This window comes from Corvus hawaiiensis, chromosome 3 (genome assembly GCF_020740725.1).
Source record: "Corvus hawaiiensis isolate bCorHaw1 chromosome 3, bCorHaw1.pri.cur, whole genome shotgun sequence".
NCBI lineage: Eukaryota > Metazoa > Chordata > Aves > Passeriformes > Corvidae > Corvus > Corvus hawaiiensis.
In genome coordinates, this window is record NC_063215.1 from 30,566,095 (window position 1) to 30,588,547 (window position 22,453).

Here is a 22,453-nt window from a genome sequence, read left to right on the forward strand (position 1 = left end):
ATCCCTATGTGCTAATTGCGAGCTGTCAGCAAGAATTTTGATTTTTTCACATTTTAAGCCAAGTTTTCACCAGGACATCTCCCTAGTGCTTGACATTAATTTACATTTGCCATATTCCAGGGGAAAGTTTACTCTTAATGGATATAATACATTTTTTCTTTGCCATTTGCACCTACATATTAGTTGTTCTCAGCTGTTGTTTCTAAAAAATGTGCATCAGATTTCAGCTTGGCAATCAGGATGTTAATTCCTGTAAATTACTTCCATTTTTGTGTTGATCTTCCTAAAAAAAAAAGCATATGTGAAAACAGTTGTTCAAGCAAATTGTACTAAAAAATTGTAATAGTTACATATGCATGGTTTTTTTAGAAACTGAGTGGAAAGCCTCCCTTAAGTAGACTTTTATGGACTTTAAGTTTTAATGCAAATGATTTTGTGTGTGCATTATATATACACATGGTAGTAATTGCACAAAGAAGGTGAATTGTTTTTGCAAATAAATTTCTGGCTTTTGCGCTCTTTATCACATCCCAGAGAAGGGTATGGGTGTTTGTTAATTGGGTTATACTGCACATATGTACTGACAGTGCATGTCAGACTTCTGCAGCACAGTTTAACATCCCAAGCTCCAGTGTATTCATACAAACATAATTTCTTTACACCTCATCAAGATACTTTGTTAACAGCCATATCAATGTGCACTCACATTTGAGACAAAGCTTCAAAACGTGAAAATAAATGTTACGGGGATGCAAATAGAGTTTGTCATAACTATTAAGAGCAATCCTAGAATGACTCATATTAGATAGTGTTGCAGTGACTGATACAGAGTATTCATTTGGGATGGGTTTTGATTTTTTTTTTGCTAATACATAAGGCAATAAATCTTAACATTCTTATTCCAAATCAGTCCCCAACCACAGCATTTATAAATGTCTGTTGTAATTTTTTGTTTCCAGGGGAGACGAGGCAAACCAGGCCTTCCAGGAAAACCGGGGCCACCAGGACCTCCTGTGAGTAACTAACGAGAGGAATGGGAAATTTTCACTCTGTCCTTGGACTTTGTTAACTCTTGAATAGCAGATTACTGGATCATAATTATAGTTGAAAATGATTGATCTGTGTGTACTCTGCTGTATCAAACAGCTACTACAGGTAGCCTTTTGTTACAGCAAAAATAAAAGAACTGGGTCCACAAGTATAAGGGACTACACAGGAGGGAAAGAACAAGATGGAAACATCAGCAGAGGAAGCAGAAATTGGCATTTCAAAGAAAGATTGGCCATGTATGCTTACTGTGAATACTGTGCATTCATTCCCTTTGCAAAATGTGTGATGCTCTGTAGAAGAAGGGATAATTTCTGTCTCAGAGGGGTAATTTGAAAGATGAAGGACTGAGTAAAGCATGTGCCAAGTGTCTGAATGATGGGGAGGATTATACCCAGCACTGGAATGAGCACTCAGCTGTAGTTCAAATGAGTTGACTGAAGAATTAAAAAGATTAAGAAATACATTACTTTATGAAAGGATTTGTAACATGAAGAACTAAAGGGTTTAGCTCAGATCTAAGAGTTTTGGGATTTTTTCTTCTCTTTTTTTTTAAATATAAAGGATTTAAAATTCAAGTCAGGCATGGATGTTTATTGGTCTTCAATGAATGCAGCCTTCTTTTGATAGAGGAAGACTTGGTCATGTTTGTAAAATTCTCTGTATATTGTATTGTAAAAATGCTGTCATGCACAAATACAAAACAACTATTTGTGGATTAAGTAAACTTCTGATGCTTTACATTCTTAATATAAAACAAAATATTCATAATCCCTTCTTTTTCTTACCTGGATAAAGGCTAGTGGTTTATGCATCTGAACATTTGATTCATATGCTTCAACATTGTCTTATATGTAGAGAAGAGAATAATGCCCGGCTGCATGGGATACAATGACTAAAAAGAAACAGATGTCATCTACCCTCATCCAAAACAAAAACTGCATAGATTTCATCAATAATTTTTTCTTGCAAAAATGTGTTCAGAAAGAGGAATTTATGATGGAATTCATTTATCCTGCCTAAAATCAAACGGTCAAAAATCCCTCCCTCTCACTCTTCTCCCTTGCATACAGTCAACATTGAAGTCTTGCTTGTTTGGGTCTTTTGCACAGTTCTACTGCTGAAATGGTATTGCAGACTGCAGGAGGCCAAACAGAGGAAAGGAGTGATGCAGAATCTTTCTTAATACAAGTGCCAAATATAACCTTTAAAGGATAAAAAGCAAACCATAGCAGAGGTCAATGTTAGACCTAATTTACTTAGCTTTTTGTGAGCCAGTAAAAAGCTGTTTCTCTGTTACAGATTTCTGCCATCCTAGATTTGCTGGCAGGTCAGGCTTGTGAAGATGTATGATCCTTGACAGATATACCAGAAATCTTGAGTGGAAGCTAAATTGCGCTTCTATTACTGAGACATATCTCAGATTTTCTTACAGCAAGTGGAAATCTCTGTCAGCATGGCAACGTCACTACAAGGAACTCTGTATTGGGTACTATAGCCTAGCACTACATAAAGAAAAGCATTCCTCAAGCAGCCATGGCCTAAATATTGGTTAAAAGTATTTGTTTCTGGTATAGCTATCTTGATGCACTCCTCGCTTTGGATACAGCTATACCACCATCTTGTGTTCCTCTTCCAAGGCTGAGAGCAAAACACATAGAAAGGGCATATTCCAAAAGCAGTGATGCCTGCTAACGTACACTGGCAGTATCCCCATATTTCAAGTGTCACAGCTTGTACGCACCAAAAAAACTTCAACATGATCCATCGTTCTCCCTCTCTTTTTCAAGGCTCAAACCATATTTAGTTTTGCTGTGCTTCCAGTTACCCTTCTCTCCTAATAGTAAGCAGCTTCTTCATGCACATGGATGCATTGCTAGCCTTTACTTTGGCCTTTCCAAAGTGCAACAGAACAGTCACACCTGCAGGGTGGTTGCTGTCATAAGTTTGACATACACAGGGTATTGACTGAGTATGTAAAATTTAGACTCCAGTATAAATAATCTTTGTTTTTGCTTGATGTTTCAAAAGAATATGAAATTCGTTTTTGAGAAAAAGGAGATTCAGTCATTAATTGTTAGGGTAGCTACAGTATACAGTGTGTGTTTGAAATTAATACATTTACTTTATCAGTTTATGCCATGATGTTAAGTATTTAACTTAGATATTAGAACAGTTAAATTCTCAGTAGTGACAAAAAAAAAGTAAACACAAAAACCATGAGAAGGAAAGTTCTGCTTCTCTGAGGAAGAAGTTGGTGGACATGATAAAATACTCAGGGTATTTATTAAAAAGGACAGTCCTAATAACAGTGTGTGCAGATAGAGATTTGTGGGGAAAAGACTGGGGGTAAAATTAAAGAAAACTGGAAAGTTACAAAAATTGCAGTCAGCACACATGCTGTGCTTTCATGTGACAGGAGTGTAAAAGCACCTGCTAGCAGTCAAAAATCTACCTGTCGTATGGCAGCATTTAAGACTTTTCTAACCTACTCTCAATATCTCATAATTTTTCTTTTTCTTCCCTAACCTAATTTCTGGGGATTTTTTTTCAGTAAAATTCATGCTTGGAGTGAGTTTCTAGTCCCTTAACACCATCTGCACAGCTTTGGTTAAAAACCTATATCACTGTCAGAAACAGGTTGATTGGCATCTGGTAATGAAGCTACTCAGTTAAAGTGGGGCTTTCCATGAAATTTCTTCCAGATATCCTTTCTTTTGTGTCATTTTTTCCTTATCCTTTCTTTTATGTTATTTTTTTCCCTTTGGAGCACATCCTGTGCTCACACAAAAGGCAAGCAGTCAATGAGGATTTTTATTGATCAGCTATAAAAAATATTTTGTAAACCTATGGAATATGTTCCCCCTTTGAGTATTTGTTTAAAGTCTATTACATATTATAGACTTTTGAAGTGTTCTTTGATTCCCTTCTGGTTCAAAATTCGTGGTATGCATCCATGCTGTCTGATGTTGTTTTTGAGTACTGTTCTGTTATTTCAGTACAGGAGTGCCGGGATGTGTTTTCACACCTGTCTCAATCCAGTGCGTAGCAATTTGTGCAGAAGACAAGAATCCAAGTAGAGCAGCAGCTCCCTCTAGTGCATTTTGACCCCTTCTCCACTTTTAAGGTGCCTGGATAGCAGTGAAAAGCTTCTGTTAAACTCACCATTCACTTTGCTCTCACAAGCATTCTGAAAACTGTGATTGTAAAATAATATCTCTGTACCCTTCAAATGTATTTTATATATTTGCCTACTTCCATTTTCTTCTAAAGTCTTCTGAAAGAGAGACTGTCATATGCTGTTACCCTGCTTGGCGTGGCTCTTCACTGAAATTGAAATGCTGATTTTATGAAACAAAAAGAATTGCTATGATAATAGGATGCTATGAGGTTGTAAGAAAAGGATTTTGATCAGACTGCAGAACAGAGCTGATTTCTTTCTTCTGCCATAGCTGTTAACAAAAGTCTATATGATTCAGCAACACAGAAGGGGTCGCCAGCAGACCACAGCTTGTTTTGCATTATGTATAACGCATTGACTTTCTAGATACTACACCATTTTAAAAGCAAATCACAGAATCACAGAATTAGTAGGATTGGAAGGGATCTCTGTAGATCATCTGATACAACCTCCTTGCTCAAGCAGGGTCATTTGAAAGCACAGGAATGTGTCCAGATGATTCTTGAATCATCTTCCAGCATCATTCTTCCAGCAAGAAAGGCTCCCCCACCTTCCTGAGCAGTCTGTTTCACCATGCTGTCACCCACACCATAATATGTGAAATGTACCTGGCTTTTGTATCCTTGGCCTAAGGATGTACAGGCCCAAGTTTGCACTCTTTACTTAGGCAAAGTACTTTTCTGGTCTTGGGTTGTTGAATTACTATCTCCCTCACTTTGTGTAGTGTTCTGTTAAGAGGAGAAAATTTATTTTTCTGTTTGTTCTGCCTGGAAAATAGCTGCCTGGTGTCTGTCACTGTTGAGGTTGGGGGTTTATTTATTTATTTACTTTTACCTTAATGTGATTCAGCAGGTATATCTATTTATATAGATGGGTTAGAAGACAGAAGAAAGGAATTTTACTAATTTCTCCATTGAGGGTAAACTTTATCTTTCCTGCCCTAATTTTCTCTGTCTCTACTGGAACTGTTATGACTGGAGGAATTCCATTCCTCAATATCTCCTATTTTAGTGATTTAGTTTGTTTTTAAAATCAAAAGGGTGCTAAGCTAGAGCTGTGCTGCAGACTTGCACCAGTATAACAGCATTCTTTGAGGTGGCTCTGACTTTTCCCCAGCTGCTGTTTGGCAGAAGTGAAATGTTATCAGCATTGGTTTGTAAAGGTAAAGAAACATGAGGACTGCTTGTTCTGGACAAACACAATCTTGTCCAACCTACCTGTGGCAGAGGTGGGAAAGAAACTTAGGGTGTGCTAAATCACAGGCTAGTAAACTGTAATCACAATTATTCATTCTCTTAAACTGATACGGCAAAACCAAGCTATTGTTTTCAACCAATAGATGTAATTTTTGCATTTCACAATTGCTATAGCCCTTGAAGCTCATCACTCAGTTTATCATGTACCTTTGCAAGAGGCTGAACTTCATATCTTTTATCTTCTCAAGTATTTTTGCTTGGAAGATGAACTTTGTTTTAGTTTTTAAAGTTTTATATTAAAATAGGGTTTTATTTCTGTCTGCATTTCATATGATGCAGTAGAGAAGTTCACTTGAACTTCTTCATTTAATTACATACACTTTTGGTCTTGTGATTCAATACATATGTCAGTGCCACCAAACTAGTTATCTTAAGTAGCCAGCAGTTCACCTTGGAAATTTCATTTCCTCTGCCTTGGGAAATGCTGTCATTCCTCTACCAATATTTTGAAAGCGAGTGAATGTTATCACTTAATTACAATAAAAAAAAAATTAAAGCAAAGATAAATGAAAATTGTCAGTAGCATTTCTGGCTTTCCTGGACTTTCAGCTGCTTCCTAGAAGAAAATACTTACAGGATAGTGTGGGAATGGCTGGCAAAGATTTGTCATATTGCTCGTTTCTATGCATTAAGTTTTTTTATCCGCATCAAAATGTAATTTGTTTCGTACATTATATTGTGGCAGACATCGTGCTTTCACCATTCTTTCCATTTGCACTTTGGAATAGTTATACAATATCACACATCTGCCCTGATGAGTTTCACAATGTTTTGCGTTAAAATAAACAGAAAAACAGTGTCTCATTTTAATGGGCAGGCACCAATGTGAAATACAAGGATGAAGTAACTGCACTGAGTCACTTGCAGGCTGTGTTCTCTGAAATGGCCTATTTTTGAGATTCAACCAGTGCAATTTGCTTGTTACCCATTTTATGCATGGACTGTGAGATTGCATAGACTTTTTCAGCAGTCTCATCTTTGCAGAAATGCAGATGAACTATAAAAGTTAAGGGAGGAAAATATATTGTAAACCCCAGTAATTTCACTGTTTGGAGCTATTTCCCTTTAAGCACCTGTGTTTCTGTTCCTTCCTGTCTGTAGAAATAACATCTGAAACCTGTTTGCAATTTTGGAAAACAATCAGGACACATTTTAAGTTCTTTCCTTATTCATACAACTGTACTCTCTGGGCACTTCACTCCTCTCAATTACACAACTTGATAGTAAAGAAGAAAAAGGAAATCCCGCTCAAGTGAGCTTCAAAGTGGCAGATGTGCAAAATTCTCATTCAAAAGCTAGAAACTGCTGGTACAATAATTCTTCAACTGTTGTTAATTTCATTGCTTCTCCACCTTCAAGCCAATGCTGCTGGTTCTTTTTTTTGTCTGTAGAGACTTCAGAGTTGAGTATGCCACTGTATTAGTGTAGTAAAACTGCGGAAGAGAAGAGACTACGGTTTAGGAAGATAAGTCTTGAATAAAAAGATTTTCTGTTGTTGTACACTTGTTTTACTAGTTTTTATCATAGAAAGAATGAAGGAACGATGAAATTACTAAATTTATGTCAATTTTTGGAAAACAGAAATACTGAACTGGTAACACAAAGCCTATGGCACAGTCAAGAATGCAACTCAAATGCCTAAAGTTCTCCTTGACTGTCTCAGTCATGGGACAGTTCTGGGGGTTTTTAAGGTTATGTCTGTTTTTCAAAACTGTGGCATGTACAATGTACTTTTCATCTTGTCAAAAATCATTTATTTTATATACAAATAATATCAGAGATTTTGGGGTTGATGGCAGATATGGCATTAAGTTCTTCCTGGGTTGTGTGGCTGCAGCAGTTTCAGTTGTGGACAAACAGTAAAAGAAACATGGTACATGGTGTCAAATGCAAAGGTAGAATAAGTTCTTATTTTTGACTCCTTGCAGGATTTCAGGATCCTGCAGTAATCCTGGGTCAAGGATTCAACATGGCACGTTTACAGTGTTTGAGACATCTAGGCAGTGTCATCATACTTCAGTCCCAGTTCTGGATTGCCAGCTTTAATGTGGATATCAGAGTAAAAATTCTGCCATTAACTTCAGAAATCAGAGTGGAGTGAGATCTCAGTGAAAACATCATGACTATATTGATCTTATTTTTAACATAAATTTGAAGTGACAATTCACTTCAAAATAACATGAATGTAAAAATATATGGCCTTTTATCTCTTCCAATTTAGGGAAAATGAGGTAGTGAGACACCTGAGTTGTTTCATGTGCCTTCCAAATTTTCCTAATATCCACGCTAAGACAAAAGCTGCAGAGGGTGAATTGTAATTATAAAAAGCCCCATAAAAGGAGAGTTGCTTTTGTGCCCTGTGTTACATCCAGGTCAATCAGGCTAAGTGACTTACTTGAATATATTGTAATCTTTTTAATACAGTCAAGTGTTTCTTACAGCCATCATGAGTGGTTGTTGTTCATATTGCATTATGTAAAAGCTCCAACTCAAAGGGAGTAAATGTGCTAGTTTGTAAATTTAATTGAGTCTTAGTACATAAGTTCTTGACTTCTGTGTTCCGCTCCATCTACCAAACCTAAAAATCTCATTGAGGGCATGTTTTTTGGCAGAATATGTCTAAAATTGAGGGATTTAATGTCCAAAAATGTTTTTTCCCGAGCACATTTTTAAGTCTCTGTCCTAAATATTCATTTGAGCAGGAAGTTCCTTTTTCACTGTGGAATTTCTTGATGAAAGTTATGTGTTTAAGTACAAACTTGCGATGCTAATAAAACTAGGAAGTTAATATTCTGGAGAATTCTGGCATTCCTCAATTTCACTTACAGTACTCTCAAATGAAATATCTATCTGTTTGCTCACATTAGGAACTGCTTCTACATCAGAATTTGTGCTTTGAGTTAGTTGAAGGAGTTTTGAAATGCTGCAGAACAAGAATGTTGTTCATACCAGAAGGGACTTGTTTTAAAATTTTTATGGATTTAAATTCTGTCTTCTCTGACAGACCAATTCACTTGAAAATAAGTTGCTGTTTTTCAAAACTCAGAGATTTAAAAACTAACATTCTTCTTCCTCTGTGCAAGAAAAAAGGAAATAATGAAGATACAGAAAATAATTTACTGTGCACTCAAAAATCAAAACTCTTTTACATCTCCACTGCTCTTTAAATACAGATATGCAAACATAAAATTAGTTAAATTAAAATGATGCATATTTTTCCATATAGGGTCCTTCTGGACTAAAAGGAATTCTGGATTCATTGAACAAGCATTATAATGAGGTATGGAGATTTGATTTAATGTCTGTGTGGGTTTATTACTTAGTATCTAAGGTAGAAATTACTACAGTTTTGATCCTTGTGAACCACTTTCTAAATGAATTCAAAAGGTAATTTCTTCCCTACCCCCTTTCTGCATCCCTTTACAGTCTCAGTCCACACTCCTGTCACATACCTGCTATCTTGCTGCCATGTGTCTTGCCTTCCATCCAACTTCTACTCACTTGTTTTTGACTGGTATAACTCAAAAAGGAGATGTTATTGTGAAGCACCAGCTCCCCATTTCTAAACCTAATTGCTCTAAACTGTACTTCATATTTCTTTCTTGACCAACTCTGCCATGAAGAATCATGATTAAAATAGAAATCTAGAGTAAAATAGAATCTAAGAGTAAAATAGAAAGACAAGGAGGCATAATTTTGAAAAGATCTGATAGCAGTCCATGAGAATTGTCCTTATGTTTGTATTATGGACTAATAAAAATATTGTGTTAATTGTAAAACCACCTGCAGCTAAAAGAACTTAATAGAAAAAAGATGTTAAAATTGCATCGGATGATGTTCAGCATGACAGAGCTTTTACATTCTTACTGCAGATATTTCAAACCATTTAGGCTTTGGTAGTGTCTGCCATTATAAAAGAATACAGCAGCTTGCTTAATTGATTTGGGAGTATGTAATCTATCTGATCAGAAAACTATTTCATTCAAAAATTCATGATGCACTGTTACAGCATTATTTGCCCAGTACAATGGTTAATGTGTGTATCATGAATTAAGTCATTCAGATCAAGCCTGGAGGACGTTAATTTCTTTTAATATTAGAATGCATAACTTAAAGAGCACATGTATTCGGGGTATTTTTCTTGTATAACATTCCCAGATGAGTGCTAAAATCTTTCCTTGAATAGGGATTCTGGAGTTAAATTCATGTCAAACATACCTTTCCAACTGCTTTTATCACTGAAATGATTCCTCTGTTAATTCTGACATTGAATCCATTCCAAATCAGTATATCACCTTAGAAGCATGTATTAGGAATTAAGCCTAGAGCATTTTTATGCCTAGAGACTTAGTTTCTGTATTTGGTCTCGTGCTTCATATGAATGTGTTATAGTTTTATATATTTTGGTTTTCACAATTGGTTTCCTTACCAGTTTCTTTTTCCTGCCAAAGAGCTTTCACTGATACCAGCACTTTTTCCTCTATGGATACCATATTTATTGTAACTCATTCCCCATTCTGCCTTATGAATCTCTTTTATCTTGATAGTCCCTTTAAGGTTAATTCTGCAAGAGGAAATACAGTGGTGATCTTCAGGAAATGACACACATCTGTCTCCAAAAATCACATATCTTATAATTATAAGACTCTAAGTATTCTTAAGGTGGCTTATATTTCCTAATTAACAATATTCTGGAAAAAATGTAGACCAACTGCTATGTGCCTATAAATTAATCATCTTTTAAATCCTGTACAGCTTACCAACTTTATTCTTCCTTCAGCTGTCTGGTTTGAAGATTTTAATGACTCTGTCATGAGCAATTAACTGTTCAACAAGGAAATGCTGTTTGATTCCAGATGAAAGAGGAGTTGGCTTTCTGATTCAAGTAGAAGGTTCTAAATATGCAAAATTTCTTTAACTAAATACTCAGAGCCTCCTAGAGTCAACTTAAGTCTCCAACTGCTACAACAAACACATTAGTTCCTATACATTTTATTAAGGGAATGGGATATTCCCATCAAGGACAAGACAAAGAGGTCTTCAAAGAAAAGGACAGCTTCTCTGCTTTGCCATTGATTCACTTAGGCAGGTGTATGCACCAGTAACTTGTCTTTTTCCCATACTGTTACATAGTATGACAAAAGCTGATTCTGTCCACGGCACTTTGGAGACATCAAGCAGTCTTTCACATTCCAGTATTGAATTTGCAGCATGTCTCAGTTATTTGCATTGGTAAAATGATATTTGAGTGATATTCTGAGGTTTTTGAGGCTCCTTACAGCACAGGGAGTGGGGGTGTCATTTTCCATCATTTTATCCCTGTTCTCAAGGATGTCATAAGGTCTTCTTTCGGTTTGCTGTTTGAAGTGTTTACATATTGGCCACATTGTAGTTGTTATAGGTATTTTAGCACCTTCTTTTTTTCTGAGGATATTAGTATCACTTCTTTGTGTTGGTATTTCTAGGAACCATGGGAAACTGATACCAGGAAATGTGGTGGCTCTTAAGACCCATCATAATTAAGAATATTTTTTCTGTTTCTCTAATTTCTCTGTTTCTTAGCATATCATTTGCAATTTTTCTGATTCGTGTATGGTAATTTCTGATTGCTGTAATAAGTACTGATAGCTGCACAACATATTTAAATAATTTATTGCAACCAGGATTTTTCTGGGTCAGCATCAATCACTTTATCAGGGTGATTTTTAAGGAGGCTGGAGTGCAAGCCTTTAAAAGTGTAATTTACTTGATCCATGTATACAGTGAAAGAGAACACTATAAATACAATTGCTGATTGCAGCAGCAAATTGTGCTGAACAGCAAACCAAGATCAGCAGTCTTTCTTTAATGAAGGTGAGAGGAACCTGCCCAGGATAAGTAGTAGCATTGATCCTTAATGGGTTGGGAGACAGTGCTGCAGCATTGCCTCCCTCATTCTTCCTTTGTGCCTGTTCCTACTAGCGGGTGACTATTTTTATACTCCCTCTTGTTATGTCTTTTGTGCTTTCAGCGTAAATGAGATGCTTTGCGTGAGTTCGATAAACGCATTTTGTTCTCTTCTTTTTGCCAAGAAACTAGTTCTGCCCTGTACTGTGTGTTACATTCCTTCAGAGATGGATAAATGATGCCTCATGATTTGCATTTATATACTCTCAGACCTCTGTAGTCCTTTGCTTGGTCTTTCAAGGCCTCTGTTTGTCATCCTTCTTACTTATCAGTTTTCCATACGTATATATAAGGTCATTTAGCCAAAGTTGCTTCTAAATATCTTTGGAAAGGGCATACAGATCAGTTTAATCTAAAATGTTCTCCAACACATAAAAATAAAAAATTAAACTAGAAGACAAAAAAATTGAAACTACAACATAATCTGGTCAGGAAATATTTCAGAATCATTATAATTCTTACTAATTTTAGATTATTCTGGGATAATTCATTATTAATTTTCTAAGATTTTTTTTTTACTCTGGTGTATTTTACATGCAAGAGCAAATTACCTGTAAAAATGCAAAGACCATACGGGTAGTTATTTGGTCTAATAGCCTTTTTCTTTCTTTAGTTTTTGGCTCCATGTATGAAAAAAAGAGCACAACTCAATATAAATCATAATTTGTAGTGTACTCATAGTAACAGACACCTGGATTCTCAGTCCAGTGGTAGTCAATTACTTCTCATCAATACTCAGGTATCTGGGTATCTGCCTCTTGCTCTGAAGCTGATTTTGGTAATTACTATACTAACAGTGTTACAAACCCTAAACACCAAGACAAATCCATCAGGCAGTTAGAATTTCTAAAGTAATTATTGATTTTATTCAATTTCTATTCAACCAACTTCTGAAAATATTAACGGGGCGTAAGTGGCACCTTTATTCATTGTGATGTTTTCCCGTTTTAGAGCTATGGAAACTGGAACACAGCAAGGGGAGTTAACTTGCTCAGGGCTCCTGCTCACCCCAGTGGCACATGTTCTAGGACTGGGAGTCCTTGGGTCTTGACTGGAGCTCCTTTTTCAGGATCATTGGGGTTTTGTTGCTTCTTCCACTGTTATTGCAAAAAAGCATGTTCCCCTTAGGAAGTCTGAGTCTGACTTTGTGAAAAGGAAACCGTCTGTATTTTATTGTGTCTTTCCCTTGTAGAGAAGAGTAAATAAATGCAGTGCAATAACACAAGTATACAACTTGAACCCCTAGTCCTTAAGTCTGTCTTCTTTGAGAAGCAGTGTGAGGAGCCTCTTCCCTCTCCTTTTGTCTTACTACTGTAGTAAACTTAAATTAGTTATACTTTTTCTTCACATTTCATGCTGCTCAAAATTAAAGAGCTTGAGGTTCTTTTTCATAGAAGTGGGTTTTTTGTTCTTTTCTAACACACTTGAGAAATGTAACAATGAACATAAAAATATGTTGTGTCGAACTTAAAAAAATCATAGATTTGCATAGCAATAATCAACACAGACATTTCCCTTTTATGCTTTTGTTCATCTTCTGCTAGTCTGGCAGGAGTGTGAATGCATGATAAAGGATGTGTTCTGCAATACACTACCTAGTTGTACTGCATTGGCATTTATTATCCTTTCTAGTAGTAAATTAGGACTTCTGAATTTACAACTGCTAAATAGCAAGAAATTGTTACAGTAAATAAATTGTTACTGGAAGTAAATAGTGATGTTTTCTGATCTTTGTGGTGATATTTCTTTCCAGAGTGATACAAGACTACTAGGAGTACTTGGGACCCCTGGACTTAAAGGGCAGAAGGGAGACATTGTAAGCATTTGGGATGAATTTGAGAAGTTTCAAAGCGCCTATCTGACCTGTCCCTGCCACTCTTAACACAGTGCGCTTTATTTTATCTATTGCAATGGGCTTTGAAGGAATAGATTTTTGAGGTGACTGGCACTTTGATCTGTGTAGTCCAATATCCAACTCATCATGCTATCCTGCAGTGGCAGCATATGATCCTTTCTCCTCTAGCATAAATAGAAATGGAAAATGCTGGAAGAATTATGTGTGGTTTCTATAATGCCATCTGAGAAGTCAAATGAGCTGCCCTGCCAGTTATGTGGGAAAGACTCTGAAAAAGTTGGAATTCAGAAAATATTTTGGATAGTAAATAATTAATATTTAAGTGGTTTCTCTGTAACAAGGAGACTTTCTATACCAAAAATACTCATAGACAGCCTCTAAAAATTGTATGGATGTCAAATTCTGAATCCACACCACATGGCAGTATACTGTCTATAGTTATCTGTCCTGTATAAACAGCTAACTGATACTTTAAAAATTACATGCCTTTCAAACTTGTAGGAGAAGAGTGTTCTGGGTATGTGACAGAATTGACAACATTTTATTGAGAAGCCTGCAGATCTGCTATAGAAAACAGTCATTTAAATTCATTTGCAGATGTTTAAAGCTCGATTTCCATTGTAACAATAGTTAAGATTTTGTGGCCCACACAGAACAAAGTACAGTTAAAGAAGAGGACGGGTTTATTTACATTTGTCAGAATACAAAGATTTTAAATATAATTTTTTTTTAAAAGGGTCAAAAAGGAGAATTGGGAATGACTGGCGCAAAAGGAGAAAAGGTGAGTCAATTCCTTGCTTCTGTGCTCATGTGTTATACTAGAAGTTGATTTAATGTACTGATTATGAATGAAATCTTGTAAAATATACAATGGATCAAGAAAAAATATTTGGGCATAGGAAAAGTTGCCAGTCTCAAAATGTCCTTAGTACTTTATTCAAGCCCCTCCTTGGGAGTATATTTACATATGCAAGAAAATTTCCCTGTTTTATTAGCTCACAAAGTCCTCAGCTTTAAAAACATTCATAATTTTACTTAATACCAGTTTAAAATTATTTTTATATAAGTTTATAAATTCATCTAATTATCAAATTCATGAGACTGCCTCATGAATTAGATGCCAGTCATACTTTTTCAAGTTATGAATGTGATCTTCAATATCTATATGGAAAAACAAGAACCTTTAAATTATTAAAATTTACAAATTAACTTTCTAATTTAGTATCTTTTGGTTTAAGCATAAATTTTACTGTATGATTGGGGGGAGTATTACTTGGAAACAGGTGTGTATTTTGCTATTCTAGGAATATGTACTGCCCATAGTTCTTCATCTACTGATTAATAAGTGTTTTGCTATTCAGCTGTGAGGCTTCTTGGTTTCTTTGGTCATATCCTTCTATATAAATAGCTTTCATGCAGGCAGAAAAGCTATTTTTACTCTGTTGATATCACAGATTTATGATTTTGTGTGTTATAAAGCACTTGTGTTTGACAATTTTTCAGATTTGGATGCATGATCACTCTCTTTAGTTCATGTTCCTGACCCTCCCTAATGCTCCTGCTTGAAAGGATCACAGATGTCATGGTCTTGGCATCAAATCAACATCATCCCTCAAGTAAACTTTTGTAGTCCATATATTTGCATTTTAGAGTTTTAAGATGGCCAGATTTTCCAGGACACTTCAGCAAAACCAGACATATGTACTACTTGCCATTTTAAATAAATCTGTGTTAATCTCTTTCCTACATTTCCTTAGGGAGAACCTTCTGAAAAAGGGGACAAGGGAGATCCAGTAAGTATAGCATGTTTTGAACTGGTGTGAATAACGTATATTTGAGATTACTCTCATACCATATTCATTCTGTAATTCTTTTCTTTGTAGACATTCATTAGGTGCAGGGATTATGTGGGATAGCATAGGTGCTGTCCTGTTCTTACATATGCATGACGGTCTCACAGGTTATAAATAAAACAGAGATGCCCTGTTCTTCAGCATTTCTGTTGCTGGTACAGTCCATGAACTGAGTTAAAAGCTATTTTATTAATCCCTGAAGATTCTTTCTTTCAGCTTTTTCCCAAAGTTTTATGTGGCCTGAACTGTACTGTTTTGATGCCATCATGTGGCATTTAACATCAGACTGTTCTCATACAGCCATTTTATGTGTGCAAAACTTTTTTGTTATTTCAAGGCAAATTTTCAGAACACTCATTCTGTAAGAGTCTCTTTATGTTACTCATTTTAAATTAATTATTGTCCTCTCTTACGATATTCGACAAAAGCTAGTTATGTTTTTTAACATAAAACTCAAGGTTGCTCAGATATTTGTGATTAACATACTATAATAACCAAAATAAGTCCTACTTCAATAATGTGTGGTTTTGGAGGTGAGTACTGGGTACCAGAAGAGATGTAGTGGTGAAGAATAGGCTTTTGACTGGAAAAGCTCTTAAAAAAATGTAGTGTTTTCAAATATTTTTCCTTTAAAACACTGAGAAAACTTACAAAAAAATTAGGTTGCAAGAGGAATGCCTTTCAGAGTTTGCACAAGGCATCAGAAAGTCATTAACATGTTCTCAATATTTAAGTTTGCAAACTGTATTACAATATTTTAAGGTCGCAAATTAAACTCTTAGTTGATCTTAGTTAAACTTGTAACTTCTTATGGTTGTATTTGCTATTTTCAGGGAGAGACTGGAATGGAGGGATCAAAAGGAAATAAGGTATTTTTTGACTTGTACACACTACATATATTGCCACTATATGTAGCTGATACTGGGAGACACAACAGTAAACTTGGATTTTTTTTTTTTCTCCTCAAACAATATTATTAGGGTGAAATGGGAGATCCTGGACCACCTGGTCTTATTGGAAATCCAGGATCAAAGGTAAGTGAAAGTTATTTTATCCAATAACAATTGCATGCTATGCTGTTATATAAGAGGACTCTGATGCTATCAACTCTTTAGCTAGTATTAATGGGCAAAGAATGCAAATAGTTTATATCAAAAGTTTGTGCTTGGATCATGGCTATTTTACATAAAATTTACATTTTACCTAAAGTTCTTGTTGGTCTCACTGTCACTCAGAAAGGAATATTTAAGTTATTTTGTCACTCAAGAATATGAGTACCCATTTTGCAATTCGAAATCCTCTGGTAGCTGGGTGTGTGTATTCTCTTTATCCATTAGTAGGGCAAGGAGCAGCCACTGCCAGTACTTTAGTAGTTCCTTTGTTTAATCCTGTGAGACAGGAGGTAATGTCAAAGCAGTCGTGGACTTACTTTGAGTCTATCCTCATAGGCAAACTCAGAAAGTGTGGACTGGATGAGTGGACAGTGGCTGGATTAAGAACTGGCTGAACAGCAGATCCCAGAGGGTGATAATCGGTGGCACAGGTCTATTTGGAGGCCTGTCACTAGTGGTGTCCAATACTGGGCCCAGTCTTGTTTAACTGGTTCATCAAGGACTTGGATGAAGGAGCAGGGGCCTCCTCAGCAAGTTCCTTACAACTCAAAGCTGGGAGGAATGGCCGATACCCTAGAGGGCTGTGCAGCCCTTCAGAGGGACTATGACAGGTTTGGAGAGATGGGCAGAGAAGAACTGTCTGAAATTCAACCAAGGCAAGTGCAGGGTCCTGCACATGAGGAGGAATAACCGTAGGGGACAACCTGCTGGAAAGCAGCTCTGTGGAAAAGGACCTAGGGGTCCTGGTGGACAACACCATGAACCAGCAGTGCCCTTGTGGCCAAGAAGGACAATGGGATCCTGAGCTGCATTAGGAAGAGCATTGCCAGCAGGTTGAGGGAGGTGATCATGCTCCTCTACTCAGCCCTGGTGAGGCCACATCTGGAGTGCTGTGTCCAGTTCTGGGCTCCTCAGTACAAAGGGACATGGAGCTCCTGGAACGGGTCCAGTGGAGGGCAACAAAGATGATTAAGGGACTGGAGAATCTCTCTTACAAGGAAAGGCTGAGGGAGCTGGGCCTGTTCAACCTTGAGAAGAGGCAACTGGAAGGAGACCTCATCAATGTCTATAAGTATCTAAACAGTAGTGTTGAGGTTTCCAGGTCCTTCTTGGTGGTGCTGAGCAACAGGACAAGAGGCAAAGGACAGAAACTCATGCACAGGAAGTTCCACCTGAATAAGAGGAAGAACCTGTTTACTGTGTGGGTGACTGGAACAGGTTGCCCAGGGAGGTTGTGGAGTCTCCCTCACCGGAGATATTGAAGAAACTCTGCAACGTGCTCTAGAATCACCCTGCTTGAGCAGGAAGTTTGAACAAGATAACCCACAGCGGTCCCTTACAACTTCACTGATTCTGCAGTTGCGTGATTCTGTAAAGAAAGTAACTGAAGCACAAGCATTCTTGAGAATCTCTCATGATATCTTGAACTGTATCAAATAAAGGTGGAATTAGGAACTGTTAAATCTAACTGCCACCCAACACTATTCATGTTGGATAGTACCTGAACTTTAGATCATGAAAGAAGGCTGAGTGAGAATGGATGTGGCTATAGAAGCCACAAAATTGTTGTCTTAAAAATGATTCTTGAACTCTTGATTTATTCTTTTGTTATGTCTTTCCCTTTAGGTATTCCATTTGTATTTACTTCTATTTGCTTTATATACATACACTGGATTTTGTACATATCGATATACAAGACTTATTGAACTAAACATTAGAGTAAGGGAGAATGAGCCAATTCTGTACTTCTTACTCCATGTGGAAGATCATTCTTAATGCCAGATGTTTTAATGTATTTATATATAAGAATGCTTTACACCATATTATTTATTGACTTTTACCTCAGTTGTGTATTGTATCATTTCACAGGGACTGCAAGGCCCTCCAGGACCTGTCGGACCCAGGGGACTGCCAGGAGAAGTTGTATGTATTGTGCCATTTCACCGGCTGTTGCAGTGTGGTGTGTGAACTGTTAGTCAGTGAACAGTGCCACAGATGTTACCATAGGTGCTCCTTTTGTGGGTACTACTGTAGTTATCAGGTGTTGAAGCATAGTAGGATGGGATGCCTCCCTCAACAGGCCATTATCTTGAATTTCAATAAAGCCGCTATATACTGCTTCTGACACTGACGGCCTGGAGTGGATCTGGATAGTGGGGTTTATTTAAGAACCACTGAAATGAGAGCTTTTACCCTTCTTGGTTATCTCTCCCTCGTCCCCCTGTTAGTGTTATGTTCATTGGGTCCTGGCTTCCCATTCCAGCAGGGAAACCATTGCTTGGCTGGGATGGTTAAGCAACAAGTTGTCTTGGTATGTATTGTGCAGCTGCTCACAGTTACCAGGCACAGATGTTACTGGGCCAGGCTCCCCAGAGATGCAGTGTGCTTGTGGGTGTGAAACTGGTGGGTTGGGAGTGTCTAGCAGTGGTACTTCCCAGGAGAATTTGAATGTTCCTGTAGTTATTGCGCTTTTGGGTGCCCCACATTCAGGTCTGCCAACTGACTGGACTTTGTCAAGGTGATGGGGGTCTCCTTCATGGGGATTTTAGTGTACCTCCTACAGTTATGCCACTGGGCAACAGGCTGATGGGTCTGCTGGCTGGTTGGGATTTCTCAAACTGTAGACACCTACCCCAAGATGCAGCACATCTGTAACCCTTGTGCCTCTGGGCAGGGGGAGCACGCATGGAACATCAGTCCAGTCTGGTTTCTCTAGGAAATTGTTAGCCACTGTTCTACTAAACTTGAAGCTGCCCTGGGCATTTAATTTGACACCCACATATAGTAGAAGCCTCTCCTGGGGCAGTGGCTGCCTGTGTCCCTTCCACATTATGGCACAATCCCTCTTTCAGTGTGCAGACAACTATGTTCTGCCTGATTCCCTGTCTTTCAGTCCACAACACTAGTGGTGTCACATAACCTAACAAGTGGCACCTACTCCCTCCTCTAGATTCTTGTACCTCCCTTCCTCCATAAACCATAAAATGGCTTTTAAGTATCATTTTGGAGGTAAGAGTAGTTAGATCCGAGAAGTGGATCAAGAAAAGCAGACAATAAAAAGCTTAGCTTTAGCCTGGCAGTTCAGCCACTCACTTGAAAAGGAGTGGGATTTCAATCATTGCTCTGTGTGTGGTTTTGGTTTTTATCTTTTTTCTACCAACAGGAGCATCTAGAAGCTGGTGTTGCTGCATTTTGTCTTAGGCCTTTCCACACATGCTCTGAGACTACATTGTGGAAGAGAACTCCTATTTCTAACAGATTTCTAAGTCATATACCTTATTAATATTAAAATACCCTTCTGAGTGGTATTTTAAGCTGGCAGACTTTTTATTGGTGACCTGTTAAAAGTCTTAGGGATATAAGTGAAGTGACCAGTGGAGTACAGCATTTTCAGCTCTTGACAGGGGAAAAAACCACTAGTATTTAAATCTGCATGTAGTCATTTTATATAGTGTTACTTAATGACCATTTCTTTATATCTTATTTTCCTAATCAGTTGAGGCATATGTTTTTTCAGTTGTGTCTGATTTACCTATCTTCAATAGTTTGTAAGTCTTATCTGCTGTGCTTCTTTTTATGTACAAATCACCAATCCTACAATGAAAGATAAAAAATACTTATTTCTCTCTTGCTTGTGTTGCCATCATACCACTTGAGTTCATAATTGCTGTTTTTGAAACTGCTGTTCTGATGAATCTTTGCTCAAGAGAACATTATGAACAGATAAATACTAGTTATAATATATGTAAGTCCTAGATATAGATGATCCTGAAGACTCATATTTGTGCACACAATTCTAGTTGTCTTAAAACATAAATTTAAATATATTATAGACACTGTGCTTAGCTCCAAGCTTCTTGGTTTTTTATCTTCTAAAGATGAAACATTATAGATTAAAAAACATAGTAATTCATTTTATGCAGTATGATGAAAATTATGCAAGTTTGAAAATCATTTTACATCAACTTACATTATCAAAGAGGCATCTAGCAAATAAGAATTACTTCTTTTGTTTTCCTAAGAAACCACTTCAGCTTGGTCCAACCAAAAAAAAAAAAAGATAAATTTGGGGAATCCTTAGAAAAGAAGAGAGAGAAGAGAGACTGTATGTATTTTATGCCAATATTAAAAGTAGATAGGGTTGGCCATGATCACTAAATTTAAATTTACATATTTTTTTTCTTTCTTATCCTTTTAGTTTGGATGACTGGGTGAAATGGGTAGATGTCTGTCTGTATTAAGTACAGAATGCAGCAGAGAAAGCTGCTGGACGTTCACTACTGGCATGAAAATGTTGTCAAATGTCAGTGTTCACAGAACTGTTTTACACTGAGAAGAAAAATTAAAACAATACGCACTTCCTTGTCTTTTTCTTAGAAAGTTCATTTTTCAGTCCGGCTTAAGTTTCTTACTTAGATTTTACTGTTCAGTTTGGGCAATTTTATCCTTTAGTGTGAAAATTACTGGTATTCTTAACAAAACACTTGGCTAAATATTTGGTTGAATAACATTGAAGGGTCATGAAAAAAGTTTTCTGTATTTGTTGCAGTATAGTAAGAGAACCCAATTAAGCCTTACTTATTATTTAAATAGTTTCTATTTAAATTTTAATCTTTTTCATTTATCTTCATTTCTCTGCATTTATAATAATCCTTCATGTAAAGGACAAGGGAAAATACCAAAGTTAAAATCAAAATGTGAAAGATGAGAAGACTTAGACAAAAGAAAGGCTGGAACATACTTTATTTACTGAAAATGTTTGACGTCCATTACATATCTAAAACATTTAAAGGGATTTGTTGGATTAACTAATGTGAAGGAGTGGGAATTCATTGAGGCTTTTAAGATACTGGTTTGAATAATTAACTAGTAAAGGAAATCATGCAGCCCTCCATGGGCAAAAAAGATGAGACACTTACTTAAAATTCAATTTTTTATGTGCTACTGCCTTCCTTGAAAAAAAGATCGATTTTCAAGACTTGGAATTACTTTGAAATAGAAGAAATAAACCTTTTGGTCTCTGCCATTCTGCCCTGATATCATCCAGAAAATAACCTCTATTATTACATTTTAACTTAAAGAAAAATTATTCATATATTTAATTAAGGAAGCATTCATTAACTTATAGTCTTTAACATTTGGGGTCAATACTAATGCACAGTAAATATTCCAGTGTAAACTAATTTCCATCTGTATTTTTAGGTAACCATTAAGGGAATAGCTATAAAAATGTACAGTTATGTTTTTATTAATTCCAGGGCTTACCGGGAGAGCCTGGGATACCAGGAAACCCAGGAATTAAAGGAGACAAGGTATGTTTTAAGTGTTTTTAATTAAACTTGATATGTTAAAGCATTTTAAATTTTCACTTCAAGAGTAACCTTCCATTCTTCTATAGTGCGTCTGTGTGGCTGTTGTATGAAGTGACTTTAAAATGTACCAGCAGCAACCCCCTGTGTCTTGGAGGAGAAATATCTCTGCATTTGGAGATGATTCAGACCAGTTTGGCAACCCAGTTGCTCTTTAGATGAATAATTTAGGTAATATTTCAAGGAGGTTGGACTGTGCCCTTACATTAAATCTGTGCAGTGCAGAAATGTCAGTTCAGGTCCTGACTACAGAACAACCTTTCAGTGTAATGTCCTACCCAGACTAATGAGTAAAATCCCACTTTGCAGTCAGACATATTCATCTTGGCAGAGCTCTAGGGCAGCTACACTGGCTCAGATGTGAGCCAAGGCTGGATCTCTTTAGGACATTGTATTTTGCTGTGCAGAAATGCCTTAGTTAAAATTCGACTACATCAGCAAGAGCTAGAAATTATGTGTGTATATAGTGAATGTAAAGGAGGAGAAAAAAAGAGGATATACAGGTGTGCTCTGAGCTGTGTGAGGCTTGTGGCATTTATACATTGTGGGGTACAAGGGAAACCAATAAAATCCAGTTTGAGGAAGTGAGCTGAAAGAAATGCAGAGAAAATAACTGGAACAAGCACAAAAATGTAATCATCTTGCAAAATGGGAAGTGGCAGATTCCGGAAGAATCACAAAGAATGTTGCAGGAGCCTGTAAAAGACAAGAGGACAGCATAATAAAAGGCACAAATTTACTGTGTAAGCATCGGGAGTTTAGAGATATGGAGCAAGTGACACTGCATGTATTGAAAAAAGGAACAGAGGTGTAAAGAGGAATATGCTGAAGACC

At 36.8% G+C, this 22,453-nt stretch overlaps 1 protein-coding gene across 8 annotated transcripts in view; it reads left to right on the forward strand.

Moving 5' to 3' along the window:
• The window catches only part of COL19A1 (collagen type XIX alpha 1 chain), a 187,579-nt gene that overhangs the window by 125,585 nt on the left and 39,541 nt on the right, over positions 1 to 22,453 (forward strand). For all 8 annotated transcript variants that reach the window (XM_048296720.1, XM_048296721.1, XM_048296717.1 and 5 more), the window contains 9 exons: positions 960 to 1,013; positions 8,711 to 8,764; positions 13,184 to 13,246; positions 14,022 to 14,066; positions 15,043 to 15,078; positions 15,972 to 16,007; positions 16,119 to 16,172; positions 18,120 to 18,173; positions 21,509 to 21,562. In XM_048296720.1, the coding sequence (XP_048152677.1) occupies positions 960 to 1,013; positions 8,711 to 8,764; positions 13,184 to 13,246; positions 14,022 to 14,066; positions 15,043 to 15,078; positions 15,972 to 16,007; positions 16,119 to 16,172; positions 18,120 to 18,173; positions 21,509 to 21,562 (450 nt within the window). The remainder of the gene's footprint in view (positions 1 to 959; positions 1,014 to 8,710; positions 8,765 to 13,183; positions 13,247 to 14,021; positions 14,067 to 15,042; positions 15,079 to 15,971; positions 16,008 to 16,118; positions 16,173 to 18,119; positions 18,174 to 21,508; positions 21,563 to 22,453) is intronic.